This window comes from Urocitellus parryii, chromosome 1 (assembly GCF_045843805.1).
Source record: "Urocitellus parryii isolate mUroPar1 chromosome 1, mUroPar1.hap1, whole genome shotgun sequence".
Classification (NCBI taxonomy): domain Eukaryota; kingdom Metazoa; phylum Chordata; class Mammalia; order Rodentia; family Sciuridae; genus Urocitellus; species Urocitellus parryii.
This window is the reverse complement of record NC_135531.1, coordinates 224,816,774-224,835,687: the sequence shown is the minus strand read 5'-3', so window position 1 is coordinate 224,835,687 and position 18,914 is coordinate 224,816,774. Positions and strand designations below refer to the sequence as shown.

At 34.7% G+C, this 18,914-nt stretch overlaps 1 protein-coding gene across 1 annotated transcript in view; it reads left to right on the top strand.

The window, feature by feature from the left end:
* The window catches only part of Slc25a12 (solute carrier family 25 member 12), an 84,207-nt gene that overhangs the window by 50,932 nt on the left and 14,361 nt on the right, over positions 1-18,914 (top strand). The window contains exons 10-13 of the mRNA XM_026389513.2: positions 6,941-7,022; positions 8,466-8,624; positions 12,505-12,557; positions 12,810-12,890. Of these exons, the coding sequence (XP_026245298.1) occupies positions 6,941-7,022; positions 8,466-8,624; positions 12,505-12,557; positions 12,810-12,890 (375 nt within the window). The remainder of the gene's footprint in view (positions 1-6,940; positions 7,023-8,465; positions 8,625-12,504; positions 12,558-12,809; positions 12,891-18,914) is intronic.

Genomic DNA, 18,914 nt, shown 5'->3' with positions numbered 1-18,914 from the left:
TACTTCTGTAGCCCTTAGAGGAAGCTTCAGTTGTAGCCAAAGATCCTGTGGGTTGGTGTGGGGGTGAGGGTCAGGAGGGCCATCCTTGTCTTCCTGAGATTTCCTTGCTATGGCCCAGATGGGACCTGTGGCCCTTGTACTTCTTTAGGAGACTGCTGTGCCACCCTAGGCTAGGAGTTGGGCAGGGTTTCTGAGGAATGGAATGACAGGAGTTGGGGGAAGCAGGTAGGTAAGAAGAAAAGACCTATGCCTACTTTTCTTTATTGTTGCCACATTGATGAGTAGCCAGGGATGGGCTTACCTGATTCACCTTCACCAAATAGGTAAGTAAGGGATCAAGGCATTTAAGTATGGTTTCTTTGGGGAAGATTTGGTGGAAAATTTTTTCTTTTATTTGAGCTCCATGGAATGATATTCTGCCTCTGAAATTAGGATTTCCATGTCCACTTTATATAATGAATAAGAACTTTTGTGGTCAGTTGAAGCAAACTGAAAATGGAAAAAAGAGCTTTTATATCTACATTTTATGGTAATACTTTAGTTGTGTGCTTGGTGTATAATAAAGCTTCCTACAGATTAAAATGAATGTGTAGCTCATTACAGTTTAGCTTCTTTTGTACTAAGAAAGTCCTGATGTCATCAAAACTTATTTCCATCTCGAGTTATCAGATTCTTAAAAATAGATGGATTTATTCAAATTCAGTGATTTTTTTAAAATAAAATTTTATAAAATTATAAAAAGTTTAAGACATTGAAATATTTAAAGAGTTCTGTATTCAATTTTATATTTTGTATACATTTGTGAAAATTTGCTCTTGGATTTTGAAAAAACTTTATTTGGAAGGAGCTATCTTATGGTGTAATATGTCTATTATTGCGGTCCTTGGAGGTGTCCCTAATCTTTGTAATTGGGGAATATTTCATTTAGCTTATTAAAAACAATATATTGGGCTGGGGATGTGGCTCAAGCGGTAGCGCGCCCTCCTGGCATGCGTGCGGCCCGGGTTCGATCCTCAGCACCACATACAAAGATGTTGTGTCCGCCAATAAATAAATAAATATTAAAAAAAAAATCTTAAAAAAAAAAAACAATATAAACTGAGTTTAAAAGTTTTAGCTCATTTCCTCCTTCATTGACTTTTTCTTTAAAAAAATGTGTATTTTTTAGTTGTAGATGGTTACGATATCTTTAATTTTTTAAAAATAATTTTTAGTTGTAGATGGACACAATATCTATATTTTTATTTATTTTTATGTGGTGCTGAGGATCGAACCCACAGCCTCATGCATGCGAGGCAAGAGCTCCACCACTGAGCTACAATCCAGCCCAATATCTTTGCTTTTTATGTGGTGCTGAGGATGGAACCCAGTGACTCATGTGTGTGCTGGGTGAACGATCTACCACTGAGCCACAATTCCAGCCCTTCATTGGCTTTTCTGCTGCTCATGCTCTTTACTCACCTCTTTTGCTCCCAGCAGTTTCCTTAGAAGCCAAAACTGAAACTTGTTTTGTATCCTTTATAATTCTTTGTCCTTAGGAAGATGATGAAATCCTGCTCCTAGTATGTATTTTCTTCAAGGCAGATACAAGATGCCTTCAATGGCAGTGCTGATTTGATGCTTTTAATGCTGACATGGGTGGCTTCAAGGGGTTTTTTTAGATGCTTAGGTAATAAGCACCACTGCTTCCTTCTTTTCTGGTTCTCTAGAGAGGTAGTTGGGTGCTGCTTTGCCTTTTCCCTAAACCTGGGATGATATAGGGTTCTGGAATCTCTGTAGAGCAGGTAGAGTTCTTGGGTATTCTTGCATTGTTCCTCATGGGAAGAATCTCAGAGCCTGCATTTTTTGTTTTTCCTCTTGTATCTCACATAAATTAGGTAGTCTTATATCTCACATAATTTAGGTAGTCTTACTACTGAAGGTTTATGTATAAAGAAATAAAAATTAAGATTTTAGGGCTGAGGCTGGGATTTTAGCTCAGCGGTAGAGCTCTTGCCTGGCACGGACGGGACCCAGGTTCCATCCTCAGCACCACATAAAAATAAAGGCATTGTGTTGTGTCCATTACATCTAAAAAAAAAAAAAAAAAAAAAAAAGATTTTAGGGCTGGGGTTGTGGCTCAGCAGTAGAGTGCTTGCCTCACACGTGTGAGACCCTGGGTTCACGATCATCAGTACCACATACAAAAATAAACAAATGTAATAAAGGTGTTATGTCCAACTACAACTAAAAAATAAATATTAAAAAAATTAAGATTTTAAATGTTTTTCCCATTTAAATTATTATAAAATTACCCAGGAAATTAAAATGCAATAAAAGACATAAATAAATATCACAATTTTATAGAAATAGATTTATGATGACTTTAAGAAGGATTGAGGATATTTGAACCAGCAGAGGCTCTGGTTCAAATCCCAGCACCAATTAAAAAAAAAAAAAAGAATTCAAATGAATGTCCATTCATGTCTGTTGTGAAATCTGACCTTTACTATCTTTAGGATCTGATACAAAGTTTTTCAAATATTTCCAAGAATCCTTTAAGCTCCTGCATTCTGTGAAATGTTGTGAGTCAATGGATTTTATTTTCAGAATTCAAAATTCACCTTTGAAGCATTTAACACTTTGTAAGGAATACATGATAGGACTCAAGTAGAATAATGTAAAAACATGGCTAAGTTCTTAAACAACCAAGGTAATAGTCTCTTGTGTTTTCAGGGTTTTTTTGAGGGAGGGGAGGTTACCACCGATTGAACTCAGGAGCACTCCACCACTGAGCTACATCTCCAACCCTATTTTGTGTTTTATTTACAGACAGGGTCTCATTGAGTTGCTTAGAGCCTCGCCTTTGCTGAGGCTGGCTTTGAACTCGTGATCCTCCTGCCTCAGCCTCCCAAGCTGCTGGGATTATAAGCATGGCCACCACGCCCAGCGAATTTTCAGTCTTGAAGAAAACTTTCTTCTGTTTACATATTTCAGATTTATAAGAAATTCTAAGGCATTCATGTTAACTAGTGTGTAACAATTTTGAGATCATGCATTAGTGATTAAATGTTAACTGACATGATCTTGTCTTAATTCTCATTTATTTTCCCCCTTTATAGGATGAGGTACATTTAATAAAAACAGGAAAAGAGTTTTTCTTTAAATAAATGAGGTCTCAAAATGAGGTCTTATTCCCTATCATACATGTATGCTTAGGGAGCCAGTTAAAAATCATATAAGATTCTCAACTCTTGTTTTGCTTTGAAAAACACTTAATTAACCTTGTTAAATACCAGCCTTCATGATCATAATCGTAACCTTCAGGTAAAGAGTGCCTTTTCCTTTGGCCCATTTGATCACAGTAGGTGATCATCTTATTGCTGAATATTTTCTTTCAGCCTAAATGCTAAAAATTCAGTACATAGTCATTAATAGGGATGACAGCTGTAGTAGCATTCTGCTTATGAATATTCATGATGCGAAATCTATAGCATTAATTATATTAATTTACATAACTGAATGCAAGTGAACCATAAGTTATACTAATAAACTAAGCCTTAAGAAAAAATTCTTGGTTACCATATACTGTATGTTTTCTTTTCTTTTTTTTTTTTTTTTTAAAGAGAGAGTGAGAGAGGAGAGAGAGAGAGAGAGAGAGAATTTTTTTTAATATTTATTTTTTAGTTCTCGGCAGACACAACATCTTTGTTGGTATGTGGTGCTGAGGATCGAACCCGGGCCGCACGCATGCCAGGCGAGCGCGCTACCGCTTGAGCCACATCCCCAGCCCTGTATGTTTTCTTATAAATGCTATTTAATAGGGATGAAGGTGACATTTTGGTCAAAAGGCATTTGGGTATTTATGATTTGAGATATTTTAGTTAAGAATTAAAGCACAATATAATTCCTCAGTTTTGATAGGATTTTTTAGGGTTTATAGAAACATTCTTTGAAAGAAGAGAGGGAAAAGAAAAATATATGTGGTTAAATACAAGAGAAACCTTTTATATGAATAGTGGAATTAGTGGTTGTTTAGGATCATAGCCTTTTTATTTATGAATTTTAACTTTGTATTTTTTTTGAGAGAACACATGATTGAAAATAAAATCTATGAGAGTGAGATTTCTCTTCATCTAAATTTGTGTTGAAGAAACTCCAGTTTTGGAGTTTTGGAAGAAAAAGTTTTATATGAATGTTTTTGGGTTTTTTTTTTTTTTGTACTGGAAATAAAACCCAGGGCCCTTTACATACTTTCCAAGCTCTCTACCATTGACATATGCATATTTTTAAGTTACAAATATGCTGTGTGTTTAATATATAACATAACAGCTATATTGATTTTAAAAGGTTGTTAAATTTAAGGCAAAATGCCTGCCTTGGTATGTTTGGGCTGCCATAACTAACTAATATGGACTGAGTAGATTAGACAACAAAGTTAATTTTTCATAGTGGCTAGGAAGTCAAAGTTGCCATTTAATTCTGTTCAATTCCTGTTGAGGATTGTTTTCTTGGTTTGTAGATGGCAGTGTTCTCATTATATCTTCTTTATGGCGGGGACCCTGGGGTGGGGAGGGGAGAGAGCGGGGGGGGGGGAGAGAAAGAGAAAGAGTGAGAGAAAGAGAAAGAGTGAGAGTGTGTGTGTGTGCGCACGCACACGTGCGCCTGCATGTGCACTAGTTGTTTCTTTTTATAAGGGCGCAAATCTTATCATGAGGTCTTCACTCTCATGATCTAATTATCTCCCAAAGTTTTCATCTCTCTCTTACTCCGGGGTTTAGGGTTTCAATACATGAATTTTGGAGGGACACTTAGGGATACTCTAAGTTGAATTTATATGTGATGTTAAATATCATTGCTTTGAAGGAATGGATTTTGTTTGTTTTTAATTCTTGTCTTTGAAACAAAGTATCAGAATTAGTTGGTTAGACTCACTATATACAAAATGTTCCATCAACATTTGAGAAAGCTGGGCATTGTGTGGAACACCTATAATCCCAGCTACTCTGGAGGTGGAAGCAAGAGGAGAGCCAGGTGGATGCCAGCCTCGGTAACTTAGACTTTGTCTCAAAATTTAAATAAAATAAAAAGGATGTAGTTAAGTGGTAATACCCTGTATTCAATCCCCAACACCCCCCACACTTTAAAAAACTAAATGAAGTATGCTAAAGCATTACCAAAAACGTTTTGGCATTAATAAATGAAAAATAAAATTATTTTAAAACATTTCAGTTTCTCATTTTAATCATTTCTATTTTTGTATGTGTTTAAAATGTGTATTTTATATAATTTATAATGTATATTACTTAGATTTATGTGTATATAAATAATATAGTAGAGAGTATCTGAACTTTTTATTATGGTTTTTCATCGAATTATATATTTGTTGATGGTGCTGGGATTCAAACCCAGAATTGAACATGCTAGGTAAGCACTCTATCACTGAACTATATCCATAGCTCCTTATACTTTTATAAAAAGCTCATTTCAAGCTAACGTTTTTCGAGTTTTCTTTATGAGAAAGTGAATATTTTATTCCTTGTTTCCTATGTAGTATAGCAGATTATTTTCATAAAATATTAAAGAATAAGACTGAGCGCTGGGGTTGTGGCTTAGTGGTAGAGGGCTTGCCTAGCATGTGTGAGGCACTGGGTTTGATTCTCAGCACTACATGTAAATAAATTAATAAAGTTTCATTGACAAATTTAAAAAATATTTTTTAAAAAAGAATAAGACTGACACACTGATATAGACAAATTATTTCAGGTCTTTTATGTTATAGGATACCTGTGAAATAGTATTCTGTATTACATAGGATTTTTTCCTTTTTATTTTCATAGATTTTGTTAGAATTGAATATGATTAGGACAGTAGTCTTTACAGATATTAGATTATGATCAATATTCTGATTTAGGAATCAAGGTAATTTTTTATGCATTTGAGAAAGTTTTAAAATTTTAAGTTAGAGGGGGAAAAATTTGAAACTTGAAATGTGGCCTGGCACATTGGCACAGGCCTAAAATCCCAGAGGTTGAGGTAGGAGGATTGTAATTCAGAGCCAGCCTCAGCAACTTAGCAAGACCCTGAGCAACTCAGCAAGGTCGTGTCTTTAAATAAAATACAAAAAGGGCTGGGGATGTGACTTCAATTCTTGGTACCAAAAAGAAAAAAAAAAAACAAAACCCCTGAAATGTTTATTTACCTAAGAGATTCACTTCTAGAGATTAATGGTGTATTCCCCAATAGTAGCCAATAAATGAGGCATTAATAGGCTTGTAAACAGATAGGAAGAAAAAAGCTGTGTATTTTGCCAGATATATATATATTTTTAATAAGATCATAAATCTATTCTTACTCAATTTCACTGACTGCTTAACTGGAATCTACAAAGCTGCTACCGGAGACTCTAGATATGTTTTTTAAATGTTAATAATAGAAGTACTTATTTTTAGTTTTTAATTTTTTATAGTTTTTTTATTACATAGTATCTTTATTTTGATATAGAAATTTTAATAACCAAATGATATAAATAATTGTATGCACCAGTAATTATATCTGGGGCTCTTTCTTTTTCTTTTTTTTTAATTGGTTCTTTTTAGTTATATATGGCAGTAGAGTTTATTTTGATATAATTATACAAGCACGGAATATATCATATTCTAATTAGGATTCCTTTCTTGTGGATGTACATGATGGTGGAATTCACTATGATGTTTTCATGTATGTGTATAGGAAATTATTTCAGATTCATTTCACTTTCTTTCCTTTTGAAGTATTTTTTAAAAATAATTTTTTACCATTTTTGACTACATGAATATCTTATTTTTTTTCAAAGATGTTACCTCATTAACCATATTGCTTTTACTTTTGTTTTTTTATCTTGAAATAGACAAATTCTTTCTTTTTTAAATTTGCTGTACATTTTTCCAAAATTTTTTACATGTTTTCTTCTTCCCTACAGCAATCTCCTGGGTTAGGCAGGCCTGTCTGGCTCCAGATTGCCGAGTCCGCTTACAGATTTACTCTGGGCTCAGTTGCTGGAGGTGAGTGACATGTCTGTGTGCTGTTTCAGGCTTGTGTTAATGTAATATTATCTCACTAGACTGGGGCAGATCAGCAAAGGTGCAGTTCATTGTTCCCAGAGGTCAGGACTGCAGGGCTTTCTGAAGTGTTCTTTATTTTTACCTATGATCAGAGGACTTGTCATAACATAGCTGTGGCCCCTCTGGCTCCAGTCTGTCTTCAGAATAAAACCTCTCTCTGTATTGATGTGAATGTCTGAGATGCAGTGCTGTACTCACCTTAATTATACTGGTGAAGGCCAGTATGAAAAAAATGGAGAATAAGACCAAATTTATGGCATAGGGGCAGGTAGGAAATCAAGATTTGTGATGTAAACTCAGAACCTCATGAAACAAAACAACCTCTCAAAGTGATTTCACTTTTGCTTTTATGTTTATATTTTTTTCTTTCTTTTTTCACTGGCTTAAAACTATCTAGACTTACAGTTTATTTGCTAAAAGGAATCTCCCTTCCCTTCCTTGCTCCCAGCAGAAATTTAAAGAGATTGTTTTTGCTGAATACTCTGCAAAGAAAATGTGTAGTCACTTTGTTGAAGGTGTCTAGCAGGTGTGATTAAAATGTTTATGATTTTTCAAAACAAGCCTGAACTTATGAGACTAGTATTTTTTTTTTCAGTCTTAGTTTTAGAAGTCATAAAGCATGTTTGGGTTTCAAATGTCAAAAATACAATACTATGGCTAATGTAATAAATATTTCACTTCCTGACAAATTCTAAAGCATGGCCTTATTTTTTAAAAAATCAAATTCTATATGTAGGGATAGTATTGTGTTGAAATTTGTTTCCAATATTATGGTTATAACTAAGATTAATTTACCAAAATGCTTTAGTATACTTGATTTTAGAAGTACAGCCACTTGGTTTGCATATATAGTCATTTTATAATTATTAAGATGTAGGACTGGGGTTGTGGCTCAGTGACAGAGTGCTTGCCTCGCATATGTGAGGCACTGGATTTGGTCCTTAGCATCACGTAAAAATAAACAAAATAAAGATATTGTGTCCATGTATAATTAAAAAATATTTTTTAAAAGATGTAACTGCAGTAATAACATTTAATGGAAAAATATAAAGAATTGTTATACATAATATTTTAATGTTGTTTTTATGAGAAATTGAGTGTGAATTATCTGATAGTGGTGATGACTTGATAATCTACTTTTCAACTTATGAAGCTAAGATATCAAAGATCATTCTTGACAGTTGTTCCCTGAAGCAGTTCTTTTTATTGCCTCCAGTGGTTGTTAGTCTGCCATCCTTTAGCTATGTATGGGAGAATAAGTCTCTTTTATAAGAATAGATCTTATATTTTATATCATCACCCTTTCAGATGAGATTTATTGTCCTTATAGACTCTATATTTAATTGTGTGCTTTTTAAAGACTAAACCTTGTTCTGTTTGTAGCTGTGGGAGCCACCGCAGTGTATCCTATAGATTTGGTGAAGACCCGGATGCAAAACCAGCGTGGCACTGGCTCTGTTGTTGGGGAGCTGATGTATAAAAACAGCTTTGACTGTTTTAAGAAAGTCTTGCGTTATGAGGGCTTCTTTGGACTCTACCGGGGTAAGCAAATCTCAGCAGCAGTTAAAGGTAGAGATCTTGTCTCACCAGCAGCAGATTTTTTTAAAAATATTTTTTTTTTTTAAGAGGAGAGAGAGAGAGAGAGAGAGAGAGAGAGAGAGAATTTTTAATGTTTATTTTTTAGTTCTCGGCAGACACAACATCTTTGTTGGTATGTGGTGCTGAGGATCGAACCCGGGCCGCACGCATGCCAGGCGAGCACGCTACCGCTTGAGCCACATCCCCAGCCCCCTAAAAATATTTTTTAAAGTTATGGATAGGCCTTTATTTCTTCATTTATGACTTATTTATATGTGATGCTGAGAATCGAACCCAGGGCCTCACACATGCCAGGCAAGTGTTCTACCACTGAGCCACAGCCACAGCCCAGCAGCAGATTTTAACTATTATGGAAACCAGTATGTAGCCTACCTAGTCTTCCTCTCTGTTTTCTCTTTGCTCATTTTCCTCTTTTACATTCTTTCTGGTGACTAGCAATATTAATCTGCAGACAAGACCTCTGTCTTCTTCCTTCTATTTATACTTCTTGTAATCTAAATCTTGTGTTTGTGCCAACATGAGTCTATATCACCATGCTCTTACAAACTAAGGCACATGTCTGCAGGTGGAACACAGGGATGGAAGCTAAAATATAGCTTCTTTTCTCAAAGAAGCTAGGCTCTACTTGAAGATGAGTTTACGTTCAATGCACTTGCTTCAACTAAAAGAAATATAAAATATTTTTGTTTCTTCTGAAGAGACAGTTTCTATAAGTCTTATCCAGTGGTTCACTGGAGTTTAAGAAAAAAACAGTAGAAAGCCCTTTGGCTCTAAGTCTCATTCTTGCTCCTTTCCACCTCTGAGATTAGAGGCACACAGTCATAGCAGAGATTTTCTTTTGCAGGAATGTTACCACCAACTCTGCACTGAGCACAGTGCTATCAGCATCAGAGGCTGCAGCTCCGTGCGGAATCCTCCCCAGCCCCCATCAGCTTTGTAGGAACTTGTTCTCTTTGGAAAGAGAATGACTTTCATGGACATGTTTTCACATTAGAATTTACAGTTCCTTTGTCGGGGGTGGGGGGGATCAATTTTTTAATCCATTTGGGCGCCACATGGAATTCTTTGAAAATACTCTCAACATGCTCAAGTCCAGAATATTTATGTACTTTACTGTACTTGTTTGTTTGCACATAGAGGCTTATTAATTCCTAAGCTCATTCTGAGCTTTGTTGAACTGTTTGGCTTAGAACTTCTTCCTAGGAAAGAAAGATTGGGCCTGAGCAAAGCTGTAGGCTTGGGGCTGGGGTTGTGGCTCAGTGGTGGAGTAATTGCCTTATACATGTGAGGCACTGGGTTTGATCTTCAGCACCACATAAAATAAATAAATAAAATAAAGTCACTGTGGCTATCTACAACTTAGAAAAATGTATTTAAAAAAAACTTAGATAAAAAAGCTATAGGCTCATGGACAGAAGAAAAAACACCTCTAATTAGCATTATGTTTAAGCATTCAAGTTAAGAATGTAACACTTATTTGAAGGAGAGCATGATGAAGATGTTTGGTTTTTGGCATTTATAGAATAAGAGAGTTATTTTGAATTCAAACTGCACTCGAATACCCCATTCTTGAGAATAAATCTAATTAATTTTGCTCAAAATATTAATAAAAATTTAAAAAAATTTAATATAAAAAATTAAAAAAATTCACAACTGTAGCCTCTTTAAATTCTGGTTGTACAGCGTATATTCCATGAGAAGAGGTGTGCATTCTCCCAAAAGTAGATCTGCCCATGTGAAAGCTTGTTTTAAACTGATTAAGCCCTGTATGTCTAGAGTTTATTTAATGGGAATCAGTTGCGTGGCACTATGGTTGTTTTTTTCTTTGACATCACCAATCTTTTCATTGTTGAAAAATGACCTTTCTCTTCCTTAGTCTACAAAAAGAATGTTCTTAATTAGAAGAAACCTGGATATATAATGCATGGTTTAGCCTTTCCAAGGATAAATGTTCACAGAAGATTTCTTTTTTGGATTGAACCCAGGGGCACCTAACCACTTAGCTACATCCCAGCTCTTTCTTTCTCTCTTTCTTTCTCTCTCTCTCTCTCTCTTTCTTTCTTTTTCTTTCTTTCTTTCTTTCTTTCTTTCTTTCTTTCTTTCTTTCTTTCTTTCTTTCTTTCTTTCTTTCTTTCTTCTCTTTCTCTCTTTCGTTCTTTCTTTCTTCTAAATTTTGAGACAGGGTCTCACTAAGTTGCTAGGGTCTTACTAAATTGCTGAGGTTGGTTTGAATTTGTAATCCTCCTGCCTCAACCTCCTGAGCCACTGGGGGCACACAGGTATGAGCCACTGTACCTGGCCAAGATTTCATGTGGAAGAGATACCATACTAATTAAATGGGTGCAACACAGTAAGTGGGGGAAGAGATTGTTGGCTCTATTTGGGATATAAACTGATAAACTCAGTCCTTAAATGAGAGATTTTTGTATTAAGGAGAAGATTCTAGAAGTTCTGTATGTGAGCACTGTGATTATTGAGATTGTCATATATTGTTTAGAGCTGGTCCATTATTTTGTCAGATGATTGACAAAATTGTTGACAGATTAACTAAATTTCTTTGCAGGCAACAATGATAACATGACACAAGTCAGTACTGTATTAAAATTCCACAAGCTTTAGTGTGGCAAGTTGTAAAACAAATACCCATGCTGGCATGGTTGTGTGGAAGTTAGATTAAAAATAATAGGGCCTGATAATCATGAGAGTTAGAAAGTTAAGACTGCCATCTGCTGATTCATTCTTTTAAATCATTCTGCTATCCATGAAAGGTGTGTGCAGATTTGTGTTTGCCATTGATAATTCAGTTTGACTGACAGTAGCCTGTATGCATGATTATTTGCTGGCTCTCAACTCATGGAACATCAGTAGGCTTAAGATCAGCAGTGAGTGAGCATACAAACACATATATAACTCCCTGGGCTGAATGACTTAAGGATATACAATGTTTATTGTTAGCATCTTTTAAAAAAATGTATGCTAACAATTTGGATAAGCTGTGTGCTTTAGAGAGCTGAACCCTTGGAATATCTACAGATGTTGAATCATTTATACTTTTTTTTTTTTCTAGTTTGCAACCTGCCTGGGAAATTTAACTTTCTAAGAATAACAGTTTCTTTTGTTTTGAGGGGTTTCTTTTAAAATGTCTTAAGGTTGACACATGTTAGTAAATGCAAATATAAAAGGCATTTTTTTAATAGAAAATATTCATCAGATAATACTAGAAACTGCATTTTTCTTTACAGTTGTGGCTTCCTTTTAAATAGATGAATACTGAATGCTGTATTTCTCTTAAGAGAAAATTATGGGAGTTGGTATTCTATAATAATCAAGTTACTGTAGGCTGTTATGTCAATAGCATTATTTTTTGTAAAATTTGGGTGTACTTAACAAAACACTATTCAGAGATTTTCCAGGTAGACAGCATTAACTTCCATAAAGTGTCTGTATATGTTTGTATATTGTTGGTTGTAACAAGGGAGGGAATTTGGTTCTGTTGCTATTGGCAGTATTCCCAGAGTAGAGAAATCCCGTAGACTCTATTCTTTCTTCCTGTACTTTTTTAGAAGGTACTAGATAGCTAGGCTTTTAATAAAGCATGTTTAAGAAAAGGACTTATAGCCTCAAGAAAACATGACATTATATTTGACTTGTAAATGATTATTACATACATGTATAGAGTTTTTAGGGTAATCACTTTGCCCCATTTTAATTAAAACTCTAAAATGTTTGCTGGGTAAATAGTATGAAGAAAGCACTTCCTTCTTGGGCTTTTGTATAAGTATTTAGTAATTTATATTGCTATTGATTCTCTCTCTTTACTTAGGTCTGATACCACAACTAATAGGAGTTGCTCCAGAAAAGGCCATTAAATTAACTGTAAGTTTCTTTCTCTCCAAACTTAAGTCATTTATTTAGATTGCCATTTATTTAGATTAAGTTAAAAATTAAAATTGATGCTGCTGAGACTGGTACACTATCAAGACACTTGTAAAACTTTACATTTATATGTAAACCTTTGGCAAATTAAATAATTTTATCATGAGACAAATATTTTGCTGACTTGGAAAAGCAACAGTAGAGGAAATGGTTGGGAATTCTGGTTAACTGACATATTATCTTTCTAATTAGGTTAATGATTTTGTCCGGGACAAATTTACCAGAAGAGATGGCTCTATTCCACTTCCAGCGGAAATCCTGGCTGGAGGTTGTGTAAGTATTAATCCTGGGTGTTTCTTGTGGCAATTATATTCCTTTAATATTTTTTGCATGCAGGGTATGATAACTGAGTGCCATTTCCCTTGAACTCAAGTGATTCAAAGCAGGTTTTCTCATGTGGAATGATTTTTTAATTTTCTTGTGTAATCTAAGTGGTTTTGAGGACAGAAAAGAGATATTATTTTCATCAGCTCTCTTAGAAGTTTCTGAAGCATAACCTTACAGACTTTTAAAAATCCTGATTCTTATTATTCTTAACTATCACAGGAAAAATAGCATTGAGTAGAGTTATCACATATTTATATCGACTGGACCTTTTAAGTATGAGGTGACTAATTAATTGAACCTTTATATTTTAGGTGTAAGTAAGCAATTGCAGTACAATTATAATTTTCCTTATTTAAGGGACAGAAGGGTGTGGCCAGCTTCTGAAACTATATTGCAGCTATTGATAAAAATTCTAAAGTTAAAGGTTCAGATTATACTTACTTACAGCACAAGGGCCTCTGTCTTAAAAATATAAGCTTTATGTTTGATTTAGGCCAATTATCATATCTAAATTACAACTCAAGTAATTTTACTTCTGGTATTTGTTTCACATTTGAGAATGTAATTTGTTTCCTACTTCTTTAGTCCATTTTGTTCCTGAAAGTGTAAATAACTTCTAGCTGAATTGGCAGGCAGTCTTCACTAAAACTTTTTTAGTTGCTGAGCCTGAGGTGATGAGGTCAATGACCTCTGAAGTTTTAATTCAGAAAAGATGCCCCCTGGCTCATAGAGGTAGGTTATTCAGGTTCTCCTTGATGAGATTTGTCAGCCTAACACATACTAAGTCTTACCTTTCTGCACCCAAAGTTCTAATAAAAGAGGTGGATTTGGGTATGTGTGTGTGTTTACATGTATGTTTCTTGTATACATTCTGAGCAATGCATTCTGAGGATAAAAAAATGGACAAAAATAAAACTCTTGCCTAGGTGGATCACCAAACTTGTAGTTTCTCCTCTCTATCCCCACTAGACACTCTAATTGTTTCTCATCTAGTGAGGTAAACTTTGTAAATTATAAATATTTATCTAAGTGGTTAGCTTCTATTTGGTTAAGGAGTTTCCTAATTCATTTTTACCACAGCATGTGCATACATTTACCAGAAACCTAAGTCATGCTCTTTCTGTCCAATATTCCTTATAATACCAGCGAGACTAAGGAAGGATGATTGCAAGTTTGAGGTCAGCCAGGGCAACACAGTGAAACCATCTCAAAATAAAATAGAAAAAAAAAGGGCTGGGGTTATAACTAAGTAGTAGAATAAGCATCTAGCATGTGTGAAACCTTGGGTTCAATCCCCAGTACTGCATGCATGCATGCATAAATAAATAAATGGATAAATAAATAAATATTTCCATAGAGCTAATTATTTCTGTTTCTATTTGTGATGGAGGATTTGGCCATAAAACCGACCTATTCCCATGTCTGACATGTGACCTAAGAGATTAAATTATAATCAGATAACTTGGTTCCTTTCTTATTCCTGGGTATGGACCCCATTTATAGATTTGAACTTCTAAGGATTTCTGTTTAAATCTTGAGGATTGTGCTGACATTCTAAATCTCTTACTTAATCATGACTCATTTCTGGAAGCTTTAATGAATTGTCTAGCTGGAAATTAACAGGATGGAAATAGTTAGGTTGGGCTCTAGGCAGAATGATTAGGTTGTCTGCAGTTCTTTACCTTGAACATTTTCTGCTTCCAACTTTAAATGTCTTTATTCAGAGATGAAAGAAAAAAAATGCAATTATTGAGTTTTTACTGATGAATTCATACTACAGTGTAAATGACTATTTCTTCCAAAATTTGATAAATTTCAACAGAGAATAAAGTCTTGGACATATAGGGTGAAACTATAGAATACCAGGCACTATGGGATACAAGATACTCTTTCCTGGATTATAAACACTGGGAAGCAAGTAGCTGCGTAACATCCTGTTCCTGAGAGTTCTCACTATCTGAGGTATCGATGATACAAGTACAGTGTCCTTGAAGGTGTTTGAGTGCTGTCAGTACTACCTGTGAGAAGAGTTCTGATCTTCTTCCAAAAATTATCCAATTTTAAAGTTGTACCTAATACAGGTTAATTTGGAAGAAATGACCGAAACTGAACAATAGGTTTTGTTTTTTTTTTTTAGTGGGTACCAGGGATTGAACTCGGGGACACTTGACCACTGAGCCACATCCCCAGCCCTATTTTGAATTTTATTTAGAGACAGGGTCTCACTGAGTTGCTTAGTGCCTTGCTAAATTGCTGAGGCTGGCTTTGAACTCACGATCCTCTTGCCTCTACCTCCTGAGCCGCTTGGATCACGGATGTGCATCACCAAGTCAGTTAGCTAAGACCTAGACTTTAAGTTTCTTGAAGATAGGGGAGAGGGAAATTTTGTTGCCATGGAAATAACTATAACATTGTCCTTTCTAAAAAACTATGTGTATTGTCTAAATCATGAAGTAATGAAGAAGTAAAAATCTGGTCCTCTGGCATTATATATTTTTCATTGTTGTTCTTTGTTTTATTTTATGATATTTTCTTTTCTTTCTTTTTTGGTGCTGGGGATCGAACCCAGGACCTCATGCTTGCTAAGCATGACTCTACCACTGAGCTACATCTCTAGCCTATGATCAGTTTTTAAAGATATGTGATATTTGATACATGCAAAAGAATACATGCTATGTGAATATGAAGAGTAATAATAAAATGAACATCCACACGCTTACTACCCAACTTAGCTAAAATATTATTACTATTGTTGCACTGATTTTTGCTTTTAATGTAGTCTGTTCTGCTAGATTCCTAATGAGCAGCAGGGACTTTTCCTACTGGGCTGAACATTTTATAGCCATTATCTCATTATTATTCCTAACTAGGTTCACTAAAACCTCAGTGAGATCCAGCACTTAGTAAATGGCAAAGTTGAAATTAAAACCATTTCTGCCTTCAAAACCATATTCTTTCACATTTGATATATGTCCATTCATTAATTCTTTTATTTGTTCATTTTCTTATTCATTGAATACTATGTTTCAGGCAAAATTTAAAAAATAACAGCTTTGTTGTTGTTGCAATGGGAAAGAAACCCAGGGCATTTCACGGGGGTGGAAACTGGGGATTGAATTAAGGGGCACTTGGCCACTGAGCCATATCCCAGCCCTGTTTTGTATTTTATTTAGAAACAGGGTCTCACTAAGTTGCTTAATGCCTTGCTTTTCTGAGGCTGGCTTTGAACTTGGGATCCTCTTGCCTCAGCCTTTCGAGCCCCTGGGATTACAGGGATGCACCACCATGCCTGGCACCAGGCTTTGCATATGCTAAGCATGTGATTTACCACCAAGATATATTCCCAACCTGTCAAAAAACTGCTGTACTGACATGTAATTCACATACTATACAATTCCCCCACTTAACATGTATAGTTAAATTGGATTTTAGTATATTCAGAGTTGTGCAACCATACTCTCAATCATTTTTAATATTTTCATCACCACAAAAAGAAACCTAATATCCTTATCTGTCCCCCTCCAATTTTCCCACCTCATTCCAAATTCTAACAAACCGTTAATTGGTGAATTCTGTAGATTCACCAATTTTTTAATATTTCATATAAATGGAATCATATATCATATGCCATTGTGCCTGTCTTCTTACACAGAGCATGCTTTCAAGCTTTATCTATGTTTTAGCATATATCAATACTTAAATTCCTTTTTATTGCTCAATATATGGATATACAGCATTGTGTTTATCCATTCATCAGTAAATGGAAATTTGGGTTGTTTCCATCTTTTGTTTATTGTGAATAATGCTGCTGTGAACATTGGTATATAAGGTTTTACAAACAAACACAAAAATCTGATCCCCATCCACAATTCTAAAAACATGTTAAGCAAAAGAAACCAGCTATAAAAGAATGCACAAATGTTTTCATTTCTCTTGGATACCTACCTATAAGTGGAATTAGTGGAGGGTCATATGGCAATTCCAGTTAGGATTTTAAGGAACCAAAATCCTGTTTCCAAAAATGATCACACTTGTACATTTCTATAGTAGTTCATGAGTTCCATTTTCTCCACATCTTTGCCAGTTGTCTGCTTTTTCATTGTAGCTATACTACTGGGTGTGAAGTGTGGCATTTTATTTGTGGTCTAACAACTAATAATATTGAGCACCTTTTCATGTGCATATTGGCCATTTGTATAATCTTCTTCAGAAAAACATCTATATAGAATCTTATTGGTTGTCTTTTATTATTGAGTTATAAGAGTTCTTCATATATGTGAAATATGATTACCTTATTAGATATGTGATTTTCAAATATTTTTCACTTTCTTGATGATGTTCTTTGAAGAATCGGACTTTAATATTGTCCCATTTATCTATTTTTTCTTGTGCTGCTTGTGCTTTTTGTATTATGTCTAAAAAATTATTGCCTAAAGCAAGATCATGAAGAGTTGTGTCTATTTTCTTCTAAGAGTTTTATAGTTTTAGCTCTTACATTTAGGTCTTTGATATTTAATGCCATTTTTTAATCTTACATTTTTAGGATCTTTTACCTTGAGAAGAGATATTATCAAACAACAGCTTTTAATTTTTTTTTTTTTTGTATTTTTAGTTGTCAATGGACCTTTATTTTATTCATTTATATTTTGTGTTGAGACTTGATCCCAGGGCCTCACATATGCCAGGCCAGTGCTCCACCACTGATCCACAACTCCAGCCCCCAACTTTATTTTTCATTGCTAACATTTGGCATGTTTCCTTCTAAAGTTTTCATATACTGTACATGTGTACACACTCTTCTGCATCATGTGTATGAACACAGTGAACACGGTTCACACACATTCTCTTTTTTAAGCCAGATGGAAGTTTCATTGACTTTGACTTTCTGATTGGAAATGCAAGCTGCTTTCACTAAGGGAAGGATAGAGTCACAAGTGGAACATCTCACTTTAGAAATAGAATATAGAACTGGGGGTGTAGCTCAGGTAGTAGAGCCCATGCCTAATGTGTGAGGATCTGGGTTTGATCTCCAGCACCAAAAAAGAAAAGAGAAAAAATAGAATACAATTTTTGTAAATAGAACTATAAACAGATTGTGTATTTGATTACTACCCAAGATAACGCTCCAGAAAATCCATTCATGCCTCTATCTGGTCAGTCTCTTAGCCTACTTCCCTGACGCAACTATAGTTCTGAGTTCTGTCTTAAGTTTTGTTTGTACTTGGATTTCATATAAATGGAATATCAAAATGCATTCTTTCATGGCTGGCTTCTTTTGCTTAACATGCTTTCAAGTAGTCATCCTTGTTGTTATGTGGGAATCAGGTTTGTCTGCATTTTTTTTTTTTTTATAATTTGGCTGAGTTATTACTCCATTGTATAATTGTATAACATTTTGTTTATCCATTCTTCTGTTGGTGAACATTTGGGTTGTTTCCATATTTTGTTTGTTATAAATATATTGCTATAAATGTTATATCAATCTTTTTGTCAACATGTTTTCTTTTGGGGGGTTACTGAGAGTAGAATAGGGTAGATGTACATTCAACTTAAAAGAAACTGCCAATTACTTCTTAGAAGTGGACAGGACATCTTATCTTCTATTAGCAGTGTGTAAGTATTCCAGTTATTGCACATCCTCACTAATGTTCAAAATTCTTAATGTTTTTGCTCTTAGTCATTCTAGTTAGTATGAAATGGTATGTTATTGTGGTGGTTTTTTCTGATTTTTATTTTTGTGGTCATGCTAAGGATTGAACCCAGGGCCTTGTGCATGCTAGGCAAGTACTCTACCAACTTAGCTATATCCCTGGCCTGTTATTGTGATTTTAATTTGCTTTTCCCTGATGCCTAAAAATATTAAGTATCTTTTCATATGGTTTACAGGCTTTTCTTGTATCTTTTTTTTTTTTTAGAGAGAGAGAGAATTTTTTAATATTTATTTTTTAGTTCTTGGCGGACACAACATCT